Source organism: Dreissena polymorpha, chromosome 7, assembly GCF_020536995.1.
Source record: "Dreissena polymorpha isolate Duluth1 chromosome 7, UMN_Dpol_1.0, whole genome shotgun sequence".
Taxonomy (NCBI): Eukaryota; Metazoa; Mollusca; class Bivalvia; order Myida; family Dreissenidae; genus Dreissena; species Dreissena polymorpha.
In genome coordinates, this window is record NC_068361.1 from 16,167,533 (window position 1) to 16,186,601 (window position 19,069).

At 37.4% G+C, this 19,069-nt stretch overlaps 1 protein-coding gene across 1 annotated transcript; it reads left to right on the forward strand.

The window, feature by feature from the left end:
* Positions 1–353: 353 nt before the first annotated feature.
* On the forward strand, positions 354–17,106 carry LOC127839249 (photoreceptor-specific nuclear receptor-like). The gene is made up of 7 exons (XM_052367532.1): positions 354–593; positions 5,219–5,458; positions 9,905–10,025; positions 10,859–11,499; positions 12,143–12,523; positions 14,170–14,337; positions 15,183–17,106. Exons 1-7 carry the CDS (start codon positions 566–568, stop codon positions 15,422–15,424), a joined length of 1,821 nt encoding a protein of 606 aa, XP_052223492.1. The 5' UTR covers positions 354–565; the 3' UTR covers positions 15,425–17,106.
* The last annotated feature ends 1,963 nt before the right edge of the window (positions 17,107–19,069 follow it).

Genomic DNA, 19,069 nt, shown 5'->3' on the forward strand with positions numbered 1-19,069 from the left:
ATGCATCCGTCGGTTAGCTCCGATAAACGTCCAATGCTCTTATCAATAAAACGGACACGTTCTTGTAACGCATCAATCGTCGAAGCAACAAGAAGATGGCGTCCGAATAAAATACAATATTCCTCCAAGAACCATATTCCGTAATTCCATCGATTAATAACGGCCCTTACCCACTAAAACGAACGACTGTGATTGGTCTGCGAGATCTTTTAAATCAAAGTCCCATATTCGTTGATTTGCTGACCATTGGAGATGGAAATGTCACTCAAAACACGGAATTGGATTAAAACACGAGGATCACGTGCATTTCGGGTGATTACATCGCACCAGTAGCTCGTCACCTTTTGTCCAAAGATTATCGGTGTACACGAGGAAATACTTATAGGAATGTGGTTGTCTTTTTCAAAGACGTCAAAACACAGAGCACGTGCTTTTTGGGGATACACAAATTGACGATTTTTTTAACTTTTCACTTTGAGACGGACGCGAGTTTGGATATTTGGATTTTTCTTTGTCGTATAAAATACATGCACGTATTTAATTATTCTCTCGACGGACTATATACATGATGGACATCACTAATTCGACACCAGGTACGTTTTATTAGTTATCAGACGAATTTTGTTTTGCTATACATTTGTATTACAGAAATTAAACCAAAGACAATTCTTCAAGTTTCATGGGCATGCATTTATTTAATAAATTAATTATTGTCCCCTACCGGTGAAACTGGAGGGGACTTATGGTTTGCGCTCTGTCCGTCAGTCAGTCTGACAGTCTGTCAGTCAGTCAGTCTGTCTGTCACACTTTTCTGGATCCTGCGATAACTTTAAAAGTTCTTCATATTTTTTCATGAAACTTGATACATGGATAGATGGCAATATGGAGATTATGTACGTCATTTCATTTTGTACCTACGTAAAAAATTCTGGTTGCTATGGCAACAAATTAAAAAAAAATCTGACAATGGTGGAGTTTCACCGGTAGGGGACAATATTGCTCGGCAATCTCTTCTTTTATATGTATCTGTGTGTTACTTAGTCAACACAAACCAACATTAAACTGCGCAATAAGTCGATATCTTAATACAGCGTCGTTAACTATGAAATCCTTTGTGATATTGATAATTATAATGTATATGATGCACATAATGTCTTCTTATCGTCTGTATATAACAGTCATTTTCTTACAGTAAAATCAATGTGTTTGGTAAACTTGCGTGTTTTTCTGTGTTATATACCGGTATTGCCTGACCTTGTAAACCGCCTTTCACATTTAGAATTGAGATACAATTATTCCGCAATTGCTATTCGGGTTGGAAATTGTTTTAGTAACACACTTGTTTTTAAGAAAATGCATGGACGTTTTCTTTGTTAAAGGGGCCTTTTCACAGATTTTGGCATGTTTTGAAGTTTGTTATAAAATGTTTTATATTGATAAATGTTAACATTGGGTCTAAAAATCTCCAGTAAAAAAACAAGAATACAAATAAAGAATTTAAAAAAAAGTAACCCTCAACGGGGCTCGAACCATTGACCCCCTGGAGCCATGGAGCAAAAGTCTACCGCTCTATCCACTAGACCATCCGCTCTCATGACATGCTCCGCGTATTTTTCACGTTATATATGCAATCCTCGTAGTATCAAAAAATACAACGACAACAACAGAATTCTCCAAATTTTTCAATCGTTTCGCGTTTCAACGCTTTATAATTTTCAGGTTTTTAAATCGTCAAAAGATGCACATAATGGATATTTTAGAGCATGGTAAATGTTCAGTATTACTGTTTCCTCACAAATATCATAACTTCAAGGAAAATTTGCGAATCTGAAACATTTTTTTTTCAATTTTGTCAATTTACCAAAGCGTGAAAAGGCCCCTTTAAAGTCCCAGAGTCATTCATATTTAAAACAACGAAGGAAATGAACAGTATACATATATATAACTATCATTTTGACTTGTTATATAGTAAATGAAGCCAATCGTACAGGCATGCAAATGAAATGATCTCTATGATGATAATACTTTCTTTACTCTCTGAGCTCCATTCTGAGAAATAGGACTTAACCCATTTATTCCTAGTGTCTAGAAAAAAAGGCTTTGGCAAACAGCGTAGACCCAGATAAGACGCCGATGATGCGGCGTCTCATCAGAGTCTGCACTGATCACTTAAAGGAATTTGTGTAAGAAATATTCTAAATATAGAAATAAATATACTAGACATCCCTAATTTTGCAAATAAATTGATCCAATTTAGAAGGATGGGAGAGTCCACTAGGCATAAATGGGTTAATGCATGTGCGCAACGCGTCGTCTTAAAGTAACATGTGCAGTACGCTGAGGCTAATTAGGGGCGACACTTCCCACTCAAACTTGATTTCCGCTTAGAAAATATTCTTTTCCTTACACGAAAAATTCCATAAATGCGGAATTCGTCGTCCCTGGTTAGTCAATGATTAGCCTGTGCGGACTGCACAGGCTACTTTTAGACGACACACTTGACGCACAAGCATTAAACCCGATATGCACAGAGCGAGGCCCATCTATATAGACAACATTATACATGTCAACGGATAATATCCAAAGGATTATACCCGATCAGGACACCGAAATTGTGGTTCTTTTCATTTGTTATTAATCGTCAAACGTAAGATTAACTTAAGATGGGGCTAAAACTTTCAAGCGAAATTTCTTAAACGATTACTCCGAACATCATCTTCGCGAGCCCTCTAGAATTAATCGCTAGATTATTGATATTGATGTTTTGGTCATCATAAAAGGGTGGATTATCTGTTTAGTTTCAATAATACGTAATATTTAACGTCCCCGGTGTACCTAAGATGGCGCAACAATGCGCGCTCGATTGGAAAACAATGAGTCCACGATAAATTCCGTCCTAATCCGTACATTGCATTTTGAAAATTGGTCTTTAATCGCACATAATGTGAAACAACATTACTCCGACGCCCAACACTGTAGCTGTTTGCTTGTTGACTCTTATAATTAGAATCTTGATAATGTAAATAAATTTGTGTCGATATGATGATCGTTTAGTGTGTTTTAGTGTATTGCATTTGTGTTTATTATTTTTTTAACGATGTTGGATTTGATACCCGCGCAGCTCTCACAGCAGCGTTCCTACATATCAGGTTTGTTTTAATAATAATAATAATAATAATAATAATAATAATTATTATTATTATTATTATTATTATTTTTATTATAATCATAATAATAATAATGAAAATAATAATAATAATAATAATAATAATTATTATTATTATTATTTTTTTATTATAATCATAATAATAATAATAATGAAAATAATAATAATAATAATAATAATAATCATAATCATAATAATAATAATGATAATAATAATAACAATAATAATAATAATAATAATAATAATAATAATGATAATAATAATTATTATTATGATAATAGTGAGGATTAATGATGATGATGATGATGATGATTATGATTTAAATTTAAATGCGCGATGCCTTGCTATTTATAGTTGAAGTGATGCAAAATTTTACTGTAATGTTCTTTTGTAGTTCCCATACAATAATCTCAAATTTCGAGAAGAGTTCAAAGTATTTCTAACAAAAAATATATAATTTTATATTTCTTACTTTTTATGAAAATGACGCTCAAATAAATGGCGTGCTCCTATGAGCCGTTTTTATTGTTATGTAAGCGTATGAATACGGCAATGAATATTATTTATTGTTCTTAACCCATTTATGCCTAGTAGACTCTCCCATCCTTCTAAATTGGATCAATTTATTTCCAAAATTAGGGATGTCTAGTATATTTATTTCTATATTTTGAATATTTCTTACCGAAATTCCTGTAAGCAAACAGCGCAGACCCTGATGAGACGCCACCTTTTTTTCTAGACGCTAGGCATAATGGGTTAATTGAATGCAAACTTTGTGATTTGATGCATTTGTTAAGTCAATATGAAAGCAGTTTCCAGTTAACATTTTTTTCTGTAGAAGTTCACTTCCGCTAAAAGTACGCATTTTCCTTAATATAACAAATAATAAACAGTGTGTTTTTTCAGTTTAAATTTGGGGTCTGTAGAGGAACCCACTCCCAATGGAAAAATATATTTTATTTATTATTTATTTATTTTATATATTTTAGTTTAATTTTGTATAAGTATATATTCTTTTTCCCTAAATGGTACATTTAAATTCCCCATGGAAGATTTCAAATAAATTATTTTAAAATATATTTGAAAAAAAAAAATCTTAACATTAACCCATTCATGCCTAGCGTCCTGAAAAAAAGGACATTGCAAACAGCGTAAACCCAGATGAGACGCCGCATGATGCAGCGTCTCATCTGGGTCTACGCTGTTTGCTTAAAGGAATTTCTGTAAGAATTGTTCTAAATATTGAAATAAATATACTAGACATACCTTATTTTGGAAATAAATTGATCCAATTTAGAAGGATGGGAGAGTCCACTAGGCATAAATGGGTTAAGTTCATCTCCAATCACGCTCTATAAGTTAAACCTTAGTAACTTTATTCAAATCACTTTAATTCTCAATGTTAAGGTATTTTTAGCAAAAAGACAGCAACACGAATTGCCAAATTGTAGCCAAAACGACGGATTTTCCCAATCCAAAGGGACCTGGTCCTATTCCCGAAATGGTGGAAAAACACTGATTAAAATGCGTGTGCGTTTCATGCAATACACGGTCTTTGCAGTGTTCTCTGTGTTAGTAGACTACTGACTAGTTGCCCATAGTTTCAAAGAGTCCCTTCCTAACACAAGTTTTAAGGAATAATGCAGTGGCTTTTAGTTACCTCTAGTGCGATTTTAACCGAGGGATTGTGTACACCTTGATTTATACGGGGAAAAAAGACGCACACATTCTCATCTGCAACGCCACGGCGTCTTCCGCATGTGCCATTTTTGTGTTACACAGTCGTCACTTAGTCTTCTCTATCAGGATTGGGTTGACTAATCATATTTGAATTTTCACTGAAAGAATAAAATCGCACGTTTGCATTATCCAACCGCAAACCCTTTGTCAAGCAACCTTTGACAGACCGACAAGCGGGGCGAGATATGTATTTTTTTTACTGGCAGTGTACACAACTTCATAATATTTTCCGTGGCGATGGTAAATTCGTAGCAAATCTCGGCTTATCCCGCAAAATCTCGTTCCACACAAACCAGCATATTATTTTTTCAGACACCAGTCCGGACCAAAAACCGGAAGTGTTATGTCTGGTGTGCGGTGACAAAGCTTCCGGGAAGCACTACGGCGTTCAGAGCTGCGACGGCTGCCGGGGGTTCTTTAAGAGGAGTATCCGCCGGAACCTGGAGTACGTCTGCAAGGAGGCCGGAAATTGCGTAGTGGATGTGGCGCGCCGGAACCAGTGCCAGTCGTGTCGCTTCAAGAAATGTCTTCAAGTGAATATGAATAGAGATGGTGAGTAGCTCGTTGATATGAGTCGTGTTCTGAAAAAATCTGGGCTTAATGCATGTGCGTACAGTGTCGTCCCAGATTAGCATGTGCAGTCCGCACAGGCTAATCAGGGACGACACTTTCCGCCTAAATTGGATTTTTTGCTAAGAAGAGACTACATTTAAACGAAAAATGTCATAAAAGCGGAAAGTGTCGTCCCTGATTAGCCTGAGCGGACTGCACAGGCTAATCTGGGACGACACTTTACGCACATGCATTATGCCCAGTTTTCTCAGAACATTACTCATGTTTGAATCGTCTCAATAACAACAACAAAAACAGATAAAAAGCGCCCGTTGTGACTCTCCCAACGAGTTCTTTGGTCCTTGAAGACCTGAGTAGACCCCATTGTCGTTTAGGTCCAACTTAAACAATCTCTGGTTTTATTGCTGCTATTTATTGTGATGTTGTATGATTTTACAGTTTATTTCGTAATTATTATGTTATCTTAAGCATAAAACAAAGTCATATACCAATACAACTACTATAAGGACCAATATGTCCCATGAAATTGTTAATTTGTTGCATATATAATAATAGCCCCTTTTACCTTTTAGTTGAGAGCAAAATAGCTTATGAGTGCTCTTTTCACATATCTTGGTATAACGATTGGGTTTAGAAGAAACAAATATTAGCTGAGAGCTAAAGGCATTTAAAAGCTATGTTGCACACATCTTAATAGGACCTTTTGGTGTTTAATGATTTAAGAAATGTTGGGAGCAAGATTGTCATGACCACCTACTTTGCAATTATGCTGTGACGAAATATGCATTTCTTTAACCCATTTATGCCTAGTGGACTCTTCCATCCTTCTAAATTTGATCAATTTATTTCCAAAATTAGGGATGTCTAGTATATTTATTTCTATATTTAGAATATTTCTTACAGAAATTCCTTTAAGCAAACAGCGCAGACCCTAATGAGACGCCGCATCATGCGGCGTCTCATCTGGGTCTACGCTGTTTGCCAAGGCCTTTTTTCTAGACGCTAGGCATAAATGGGTTAATCCTCTGTCTCGAAAGTTGACGTTTTACTTTGTTTTGTTATAATGGAGTACACGCTAAGCGTTACGTTTGTTTCCCATAATTCAAAGCGGTCGTTACAGATCATGTCGCTGCGAAAGAGTCATTCATCAATGTTTTAGTCCCATTTCGGTAGAATATCTTACTTCTTGTCTTGTTCTTTATTGACAATTACGACCAAAACTAGTTCGATAGCATTAGCTGCACAAATAATACACTTGATTCAAGAGCGGTGCTGTCAATTACCGAGTTTGTAAAAGTCGCGCGTCTCCTATTTTCATGCGTCTCGTCAATGATCTCAAGTACCAAGAAATCAGAATCTCACTTCTCGAGACATTGACGCAAGTCTCGAAAGAAACGTTACATCTCTCGTAGCGCTCTCTAGCGATCGTTGATGGTACTTCCGCGTGTAAACGCGACATGCCCGGCGATCGCGTTCGCAGTGTTACTTGTTTGAACAAGTTACAGAAGTATCGGTCCTTGGCTCTCGTCTTTCAGTGTTCTTAGACGCTGAACAATCGATCGTGTTACTTACACGTGACTGGTTCCCACACGGAATAAAAATCTACATACGTTTAATTGAAATTGTGCGGCCTCTTTGAGTACCACTTAAATCAGTGCTAATGGAAACGCGTTCTTTTCCTTCAGTTGATTCCACAAGAAAATGTGTTTTTTTATAATTGGGTCAGATTTAAAGGAAACTGGAAGCTTTATATATACCCAGTTCCTTTTTGGCAACAATTGTCATCGTGATTCATATCGAATATTGCGAAACCACTTAACTATAATATTTATGTTGCGATTCTTCAATACGATCCTACAAGATAAAATGAAATAGACTACGATAGGATCATTAGAATAACAGAAACTTGACTTAACTTACTTAACTTGAGCTTATCCCCGAGTCCCCTAGATCACACTGTTTTTCGATTCTCGTTATTTAACAAAAATAATTTTAAATATAAATGTGGTTAAAAGTATATTGCATATTGTTGCACCTGCTAGAGTAGCAAAAAGCGATGCCTTTACATACTTTTGTATTTATTAATGCAATCTCATGTGTTAAGAGCTCCTAACACAACTGTGTTATAAGAAACAAGACTATTGCCAGGCAATATATGTCCCCTACCGGCTCCACCATTGTCAGAAATTCCACCATTGCCAGATTTTTTTTTGATTTTTTTAGCTCATCTATTTTTTTATAAAAAAAGAGCTATTGTCGTGATCTTAGCGTCGGCGTTGGCGTCGGCGTCCGGTTAAGTTTTGCGTTTAGGTCCACTTTTCTCATAAAGCATCAATGCTATTGCATTCAAACTTAGTACACTTACTATCATGAGGGGACTGAGCAGGCAAAACTAGATAACTCTGGCGTGCATTTTGACAGAATTATGTGCCCTTTTTATACTTAGAAAATTGAAGTTTTGTGTTTAGGTCCACTTTATTCCTAAAGTATCAAAGCTATTGCTTTCATACTTGCAACACTTACTAACTAACATAAGGGGACTGTGCAGGCAAAGTTATGTAACTCTGACTGGCATTTTGACGGAATTATAGGCCCTTTATACTTAGAAAATTGAAAATGTGGTTAAGTTTTGTGTTTTGGTCCACTTTACCCCTAAAGTATCATAGATATTGCTTTCATACTTGGAACACTCGCAAACTATCATAAAGGGACAGTAACGGACAAGTTGCATAACTCTGGTTGTCATTTGTACGGAATTATGGCCCTTTTTAGAATTAGTAACTTTGAATATATGGTTAAATTTTGTGTTAAGATCCACTTTACTTCTAAAGTATCAAGGCTTTTGCTTTCAAACTTCAAATACTTTCATGCTATCATGAGGGTACTGTACCTGGCAAGTTGAAATTTACCTTGACCTTTGAATGACCTTGACTCTCAAGGTCAAATTATTAAATTTTGCTAAAATTGCCATAACTTCTTTATTTATGATTAGATTTGATTGATACTTTGACAAAACAACTCTTACCTGACAAACCACAATAGACTCCACCCAAACCATCCCCCACGCCCCCCCCCCCGAAAAAAAAATTTTTTTTCTTAAAGATCATCTAATAAATGATCACCACACTCAAAAACAAGATTTAATTTTTTTGAAACATGGTTAAAAAACACAATTTTTTTTTTGAAACATGGTTAAAAAATACAAATATTTTTGTTGTATTATTTTATTTTTGAAATACCGTCAAAGAATAACCCCCCCCCCAAAAAAAAAAAAAATTTTTTTTTTTTGCATTTTTGGAAGATAATGTAATAAATGACCACACCCCCACACTATACACCCCCCTCCACTCCACCCCTTCCTCCTTTGTGATTGAAATTGAGATAGGTCCCTTCACTTTTAAAAAGAAAAATAGATGAGCGGTCTGCACCCGCAAGGCGGTGCTCTTGTTTATATTTGTTGCCATATCAACCAGAATTTTTTACGTAGGAACAAAATGAAATGACAAGCATAATGTCCATATTGCCATTTATCCATATTTCAAGTTTCATGAAAACATATTAAGAACTTTTAAAGTTATCGCAGGATCCAGAAAAAAACACCATTTTCAGCAGTATTTCTAGTCTATTTGGTGCCATAGCAACCAGAATTTTTGACGTAGGTACAAAATGAAATGACCTGCATAATGTCCATATTGCCATCTATCCATGTCTCAAGTTTCATGATAAAATATGAAGAACTTTAAGAGTTATCACAGGATCCAGAAAAAACACCATTTCTAGTAGTATTTCTAGTCTATTTGTTGCCATAGCAACCATAAATTTTGACGTAGGAACAAAATAAAATGACGTGCAGAATGTCCATATTGCCATATATCCATGTTTCAAGTTTCATGAAAAAATATTAAGAACTTTTAAAGTTATCGCAGGATCCAGAAAAGTGTGACTGACTGACGGACACGCAGAGCGCAAACCATAAGTCCGCTCCGGTGAAACCGGTAGGGGACTAATAAGCTCAAATAATTATGGTATAATCAGGAACAGTAGCTGGGTTAACACTTGGTTGTAACCGGGTTTCTAACGCGCTACCATAAGGTTAGTTAGGCTGCAAAAATTGGCGGCGTATTTTCAACAATATCTTAGTAATACACGTTTTTTGGACGAAGAGCGTAAGCCACGGCTTTTTATCATTTTTAATTGATGATTATTCATAAACGAAACGATATTTAGAACAAACACTTTTCAGTGGTGTTGTTTAGCTTTTATGATGATGTTTATTGATAAATATAACTATATTGGTATTTTACCATAGAACATGCACAACGCCTCTGACCCTTGTTTTTAAATGTAATAATCCTAAAAATTAAGCCTCGCCTCCAATCATCCTATTGTGAAGTCGATAGTGCTAAATCACATAGTGCATTATAGCCGTGCAGCACGAGAGGGCGCCTCGCAGCTTCCAGTTCCGGCGGGAGGGATACGACGGCTCCCGGGCGGCAGACGATAGACGGTCGCCGTATCCGTACGGAGAGTACCTCGACCGGACAAGGTATTGACGAATAAATTTGCGCAATAAATCTGCGATCAGATTGATCTACTTGGCCTCGATGTCTGGTAAATTCTTAAATTTGTCTTAAGTTTTTTAAGAAGACCAGCTTACGCTTATTATTTTCATATTGCAGTTAAAGTGGGATTTCTTAAGTTGTAAGGGAAAAAAACATGCCTGATGTAAGATGTTTGCTGATCAATCACAATCATTAATTTAAAATATTGCGATGATAATGAAAAGAAATCATATTTACTGATGAAAACGAGACTTTTCAGCCAGCTATCTTTATGAAAAGTCAAGAAACCGGTCGCTATTTAACGATCGTACAACGTATTTAAAGTGCGTTATAAGTAAAAAAAAATGTAATAATAATTATTATCAGTATGTTACCTTATAATAATTATGGAAGCTAGTAAAGACATGATTACTATTAAACCAAGCTTATCTTTATGACTCATGATAAACGTTTTAAAAAATTGCATGGTCAAGCCAAACAATGTTATATGTTTCCACTGACATGCTCAAAAAGTCTAGGGTTAATAAGTTGGCATTATTTCGTATTTTGGTTAATATGTACGGGTTATGTAATTATGCATGGATGTGTTACAATCGGTGCGGTGGCTATTAATAAAATAAAAGAAACACTATTCAGTTTCAATGAATTGGCAAAATAAACAAATAATATCAAATACAATTTTGATGATGAAAGTTACTCACAGGATAATCGTAGATTGTGCATTTTTGTATAATAAACAATATTATAAAATATAAAGAAAATCATATATTTAAGGACAAACTGCTATTATATCGATGTACCTCTGCGTATTCCACAGATCGGAGTACCGTCAATCAAACCAACACAACTCTCACGTAAACATCTCAACTGAATTCCCTTTCGTAAGCGGCCTTTCGAACAGGGTCGGCGTAACGGAAACACCCACAGCCATTTTCCGGCCGTTGACCCACCGGATGTCGCCACCTGGTTCTGGCTACGAATCACCCGCTGGATTTCACTTCAATGGCGTATATCCGACGTTCCATCACCACCCCGCCGCCGCCCACCTGCAGCCACATCCTACACATTCAGTTTACCGGAACATCCTCTCACACAAAGGCCGCTACGCAAACGTTAACCTTGCGACTCCCTTGTGGCCTGATTACGGCGGACGCTCTGAACGCTCGGAACCGCCATATCCTAGCAGCGCCGACGGCGACCACGAGAGGCCGAGGAGCTCCGGCGAACCGGCGAGAACCGCATCGAGCGACCAGACAAGCGTCTCCTCGGCAGAGATGAAGAGCGAGCGGACGGACGGCGGATTGGAAGCTGAGACGATCTCAGTTTCTCGATCGCCGTCGCCGCAGAGTTTTCAGGGAGCAAGCCCCCAGTCAAATGACACGAGCATGCCCGATTTCAACTCGTCGTCCGACTCCAAACACTCGTCCGGCTCCGAGAGCGAAGATCATAAGCCGATCGGTATATTTTTTATGCCCCCGAAGGAGGGCATATAGTGAACGGACCGTCCGTCCGTCTGTCTTTCTCTCCGTCACACTTTGCATTTAGGTTTCGCATTTAGGTTTCGAAAAATGCTCATAACTTCTACGTCGCTTCAGATAGCAACTTGATGTTTAGCATGCATGTGTATCTCATGGAGCTGCACATTTTGAGTGATGAAAAGTCAAGGTCAAGGTCATCCTTCAAGGTCAAATATATGGCTTCAAAGCGGCGCAGAAGGGGGCATTATGTTTCTGACAAACACATCTCTTGTTATCGTTACTTTTAATAAATAGTTTTTGCCGATTACGATAGAGGGTTATATAAAGAGTAACAAACATTTGAATAATTAATTGTCTTCCCGGAAGTCTTTTGATAGTACATGAATCAGAGACGAAGTTTTATTCACATCTTTATACATGCATTTTTTCCATTACAACCAGGATCTAAACCATTTTGTCTAGGTTTGATTAATATGACATTAAAAATGTAGTTGTTTTGGTACCCTTATTACATAATTAATTGGCCTATATTAAAAAAGCAACCGCTTTAAATAAGAGATAAAACTGAAATCCACGATATTGAGGTTGATGCTAAAAAGTTTATCACTGTTGCTACTCTTCAGTGGTGTCCGAAAAGTCACGTGGCGATAGTCCGACGGTCAGCTCTACGGTGACCGCTTCTCACCAAGATTCCCGCGGGTCACCGCCTTCGCAGCGTACGTCGTACCACCACCCGAGCGCCGGAGCCGCGCCCGTCGGCTTTGGCTTTCGGTACACCACGTTCGCGGATGTCAACATGAACATGTACCCGCATGCGCAGAGAGCTCCGGTGGAGCAGACGTACGAGGCGGCCGCCAAGTTGCTCTTCATGTCCGTGAAATGGGCGCGAAACATCCCCTCCTTTCTGTCGCTGCCCTTCCGGGACCAGGCGATACTTCTGGAGGAGAGCTGGAGTGAGCTGTTTATCCTCTCCGCCGCCCAGTGGGCGTTGCCCTTGGATATAGGTAACCATTTATATACTCGTTGAAGTTATTATTGATTGTGGTGTTTAATATTCTTGTATCGTGTTTGTTTTATTACGATTTAAAATGATATTAAATAATTATCTACTTTGTTCTCGTCATAATCATTTTCTTTCGGTAAAATTAACCATATAAAAATCCTCTGACAGTAATTTTGATATGTTGTTGTAATTGTGTGCGCGCGTGCGCTCGTGCACTCCCGTATGTCTAGATATGAATGTAACTATTTACATGCAACATGAATTTCGTTGTATTATTGACCTTATTTTCTCTGTCGTGGCACTAAAATTTCCTTGTCAGACGCAGTGCTAAAGCAGTCGCTTTATGAGGACATGTTTACAGTTGGACAACATTGTTATTACGGTTGTCATACTCAAAATATTTGTATGCTCCCGGGTTGGGTGGCATATAGCAATAATAGCAGCCTGAACGTCCGTGAGTCCGCCCGGCATTTCATTTTCCGGACCTTTTTGCGAAACGCTTTCAGATATTGACATGATATTTGGTATGTTATTCTACCTACATGACTTACAGATGAAGTGTGAGTTACTTTCCGTTTCCTTTTATTTTGGCGGAGTAACGTGCCTTTGACCTAGAAATTTCTTACAAAATCAATTATTTAACATATTTAGCTGATTTTTGTTATATCAGTCTACCGAAATAACTTACAGATGAAGTGTGAGTTTCGTTCCGGTCCAGTACGTTTTGGCAAGGTTATGGGCCTTTGACTTTTAAGTTTTTCGTTTTCCGGAGTTTTTTAACGGAACGCTTAAAGATATTTTGGTGAATTATGATATTTTAGACTAACTACATGACTTACAGATGAAGCGTTACTTTCGTTCCGGTCCATTGCTTTCGGCGATCGTTCCGGTCCATTGCTTTCGGCGATCGTTCCGGTCCATTGCTTTCGGCGATCGTTCCGGTCCATTGCTTTCGGTGATGTTATTAGCCTTGGACTAAGACATTTTCCGTTTTCCGGAAGTTTTTTAAAAACGCTTTCACTTATTTAGCTGATTTTCGGTATGTGACTCTACGTACATTAAGTGTGACTTTCGTTCTGGTCCATTGGATTTTTAGCGATTGTATGGTCCTTGGACCTCATAATGTTTAGTGTTCCTGAGTGTTTTTTTTACGAAACGCTTTCAGATGTTTAGCTGATTTGTGTTATGTGAGTTTATCTACATGACTTAAAGATACGTGTGAGTTTCGCTACGGTCCGTTGATATTTGGCACAGTTCTTGGCTTTGGACTTCAAAGTTTTCCTTTTTCCGGAGGTTTTTAACGAAACGCTTTCTATTGAACTCATTTTTGGTTTGTAAGTCTACCTACATGAATTACAGATGAAATGTGAGTTTCGTTCAGGTCCATTGATTTTTCGCGAAGTTTTGGGACTTGGACTTAACAATTTTCTCTAAAATAGCTGCTGTTCGACTTCAAAGCGCAGTAGAGGGCATTGTGTTTAGCAAACACAGGTCTTGTTTTAAACATATAATGTTGTACATGTATTTTAAAACGCCATGCATTTCAAAGCTGTGTCTACTATATGTTATTTTAATATGGACCAAAAAAATCGATAGATAAATAACTTAAACATATAACCTTACTTAATTAAATCCTGACTGTTTTAGTTGAACTTATGGGCTCGCTGGGCTTCACACCATCGGACCAATCGGAGCGCGCAGTTCTACTGCACGCGCAGCTGCGTGCGCTTGTTGACGTTATCAGCCGGTGCGCGGGTCACCGAGTGGACTCGACAGAATACGCTTGTCTGAAGGCTTTGGTTCTATTTAAACCAGGCAAGATAACATTACTATTTCATCTTTGAGAGATAGTTTTATTTTTCAAGGGGTCGTTAAATAAATAATGTATTTCGGTAAAATCACCATACCGCTATTAACATACGTTTAATGACGGTGTTTTGGGATATAATAGTTTTATGATCGATATACCGCATACATTATAGTATTAAACGGTACATAAAGCAAAATATTCCTGTAAGATTTCGTTAAAATGTTTCACACTAGACATATTTAATGCAATCCTGGCTCGTCCAAACTTTAATATCACATTCCACTTATGCTTAGTTTTGCCATAAATACTTTTAATTTTGATGTAATTGATCTTGATTTTTAAATGATTTGTCTATAACTATAACATCATTCGCTTATTATGAGACCTTATTGCCCTTAATTTTGACCAAATCGCCTATTATGTTGACTTATGCGACCTAACCCTTGACCATAATGCTCTTGAATATTACCTTTTTAGCTTTTATGCTGACCTAACTGGCCCTTATTAAGACCGAAATGACATTTATGTAACACTAATAACATACAAGTAATAACTTTATTCGCCTGCATTTCGACTTAAATTGACTTAACCCATTTATGCCTAGAGTCTATAAAAAGGCATTGGCAAACAGCGTAGACCCAGATGAGACGCCGCATGTTGCGGCGTCTCATCCGGGTCTGCGCTGTTTGCTTAAAGGACTTTATGTAAGAAATATTCTAAATATAGAAATTCATATACCAGACATCCCTAATTTTGAAATACTTTTATCTAATTTAGAAGGATGGGGCAGTCCACTAGGCATAAATGGGTTAATTTTGACCTAATTGACCTGAAATTTACATCATTTCAGAGATCAAAGGACTGAGAGACGGTCTCCAGGTGGACGCACTGCAGGATCAGGCCCAGATAATGCTCAGCGACTACTGCGTGGCGAACCACCCCGCCAACAAAGTCCGCTTTGGGAAGCTGCTGCTGATACTTCCGGTACTGCGCGCAGTCACGCCGCGCTCAATCGAGGAGGTGTTCTTCCGGCGGACGATCGGCAGCGTCCCCATAGAGAGGCTCCTGTGCGACATGTTCAAGTCTTGTTAGAAACAGTTGATTGCTCTGATATGCATATCGCAAATGAAGTCCAAGGGATAGGGTACTGGAGAGATTTATACTTTTGAGTGGATAACCCACTAAGTCTAATCATCATATGTAAAGAATGTAAAAACCGCCGGCCTGAAGTGAAGTTACCATCCAATATAAATGGTTCGGCGGTCCGGTAGATGTCTACCGGGTATTTTTGTTGACAGGATTTTTTTATAAGACTGGTTCTGATTCACTTAAGTTGTTGGGCATGAAATGAATCAATGTTTAATCATCAGAATAATTACTTTTATCCTGTTTCCTGATAATTTCTTACCCAAAATTTTTTCCATCCTTTGTTTTCAACCCATGGATTGTATATTGTTAACTTGTGTAGTACATGCGAAATATGTATTAAATCGTATCAAATATATGGCAGAGACCAATTAAGGAATGGAACAATATATTTAAACGTAAATATTTTCATCATCCGCCATCTTTGATACTTTTTGTGTATTGTTGTTTGTTTTTCTCTCTTACACGACAGCAATTACTACGTACTAAAGTAGGTTGTTGTTACTATTTTAAACTGATTTTTGTAAGGCGCACTGCATTTTGGTGTAGATGATGGCGCGTTGTTTTGCCTCGATACGCTTTACTATCTCAAATACAGGGAAGTGATTGTGAGGCGTTTGGGTCTACTTTGCAAGTTGTTACAGTGTTCTCCCTTTGGAAGTTATGTAATTTTTATAAACAAGGGAGCTAACTGTGAATAGCTTGAAACTTTTCTGGTCACACTGTACCATAAGTTATTTTATGAAAAAGCCACAATATTAACGCAATATAAATTCAACATTTTGCACATAGACACCGCCATATCGATTATTTTAAATGCCATTCGAACTTAAATTGGTTAAGCAATAATACGGATATGTCATATTGTAAGCAAGAACTAGCTTGACACAAAAACCAAATCGATTGTTTTTTACGTTCTTTGTTGAACCGTTTTCTAGTGGAACGTAACCCGCCTGAGCAGGGATATATTCAACTATTGTCTGAACTTAATCGTATTTCAGTGATTTAGTGGTGTACACCTATGCTTAACCAATTAATATCTAGAAAAGATAAAACCAGAACAAGTGTCTAAACTTGAAAAGATTTCTATGAGTAAAATATGATTATTTATTTAGAGAGTAAAGTATGACGCAATTATTTTGTGTAATGTATCCTTTTTCAAAGGTGTGATGATACGACCGTTCCTCGCGGCCAAAAGGGTCCCCTCCTTTAAGTTTTATTTTATGTATTTTTCTGATTTGCTTTTTCTTGCGCAAAAAGACTAACTGTACAAATAAACAGGCTTTTTTTAAATCTATTTCACCATGAGAACATACAAGAGACAAATACATTTGTATTCATATCGATAATGTATGCTTCTTCCATGCCTTTTACAAATATAGTTAATATTTTTTCTCATGTGTGTGTTTCGCCTTGTGTGTTACTGATGATTTGTACTAAATTATTATGGGCTTCTGTCTTTTCATTGTTATTTATTTTGTGTTTGTTTTCATTTTTCTTTGATATAAAAGTATTATACTTTTGTTTGTTTTGTTTGATACACGGGTATAAAATGTTGTTTGGAACTGATTATTTAGCGAGTAATTAATGTTTGTAAAAAGGAATGATTGTTTAAAAAGACCGTAAGTTAATAAATGATGTCATAAAAGCAATTATTTGTGTTGTTCCTTTTCGTTATTTACTATATACAACGATTACATTTAAAATACTATTGCAATGTGCATAATTATTACATTAAGAGCAAAACGCTAAGGATGGACCAAATGTTTTCCCGCGAAAATTAAAGATACCGTTTACTGTGGTTGTTGTTAAGCCATTTATGCCAAGCGTCTAGAAAAAATGCCTTGGCAAACAGCGTAGACCCAGATGAGACGCCGCATGATGCAGCGTCTGATCAGGGTCTGCGCTGTTTGCTTAAAGAATTTCTGTAACAAATATTCTAAATATAGAAATAAATATACTAGACATCCCTTATTTTGGAAATAAATTGATCTTATTTAGAAGGATGGGAGAGTCCACTAGGCATAAATGGGTCAAGCATTGTTACATTTTGAACACGACTATAACCTACAGTGGTGTGAGTAGGATTCAACAACAAAAAATTAATTTGCCCGTGCCCTGTGAAAAGGGGGTCTAATGCATGTGCGTAAAGTGTCGTCCCAGATTAGCCTGTGAATTCGCTTTTATGGTATTTTTCGTTTAAAGAAAGTCGCTTCTCAGCAAAAAATCCAATTGAGGCGGAATGTGTCGTCACTGATTAGCCTGTGCGGACTGCACATGCTAATCTTGGACGACACTTTACGCACCTGCATTAAACCCCCTTTTCACTGAGCAGATTCAATCAACAGTCTATTTTATTTGCCATAATTCAATGCAATTACACAACTTTGGTATGTTAACGTAGCTAACGGATTGCTCAACATGTATCAATAAACAATAACAACATTATAATATACGTGGAGCCCTAACTTAGTACATGGTCTGTGTTTGTTTATGATATTGTATTGCACAGTTGATTAATACCTTTTACACGGGACCAGGTCATTTAATTTAGCTATATTTGTTTGTGGCAGAAATGCTTGTCAGTGGAAGACTACTATTATATTTTGTGGCATTGGTATAATACCAGTACAACGCACATACCTTTTTGTCGTTGATTCGCATGCGTGCCGTGTGTAACGATACCGTGTTCGTGTCTAGACACCCTGAAAATCACGACACACTCGTTAAACCGCAAATTAATACAGCCAATAGATTGTTGCAGTTGTTCATGTCATTTTTTTTTCATGTGTTACTGTTCGTCACTTCATTTCTTAATTTAGTGATTGCCTTAATAAGCGGTGTGCAGACAATACCTGAACACTTTGCCAAGGAACGGTAATTCCGTCAGAAGTAAAAAAAATAAACATAATTTAACGAATCATTTTATTTCATCTTCATCGACAGTATTTTGTTTTCCGACGTGAATATGCGATACGTTACCAAGCTTCGTGACAACTTAAATTTATTGTATGCATATCTATTCATTTGATTAATGTCGATCGCAGCAAGTGCGTGTGTGTATTTCGAAGTGTATTTGGTCCTTTCCAAGCAAGAGGTTACATTATGTGTGGACCCAAGTGTGTCCCAGCATTCGTACGTTATATGCTTACTAGAGCTCATTGGGTCAATGTCGACCTGAAATGGCTTGAAGTCACCCGGGGGTGACAAGAAGTGACAAGAAGCCGATTCTTGTCACCCTAGGGTGACTTCAAGCCGATTCATGACACCCTGGGGTGACTTCAAGCCGACCGGGTGACTCGAATCGGGTTGAAGTCACCCCAGGGTTACATGAATCGGCTTGCCTTCTAGTCACCCCAGGGTGACTTCAAGCCATTTCAGGTCGACAATGACACAATGATCCTTACTAGACTCAAGATAATTGGGATGATATTTTAATTATAACTGCAATTTCAAGCTATTTCGTTGTTACTGCATGATTTTTAAATTTTTTGTTTGGTCTTGAGTTGTTTGTGGGGAGGACGGGGGACCGGAGTACCCAGAGAAAGTCCCTTCTGTCCGGTATGGTAACCAGTTCCTCACATGCTTCTG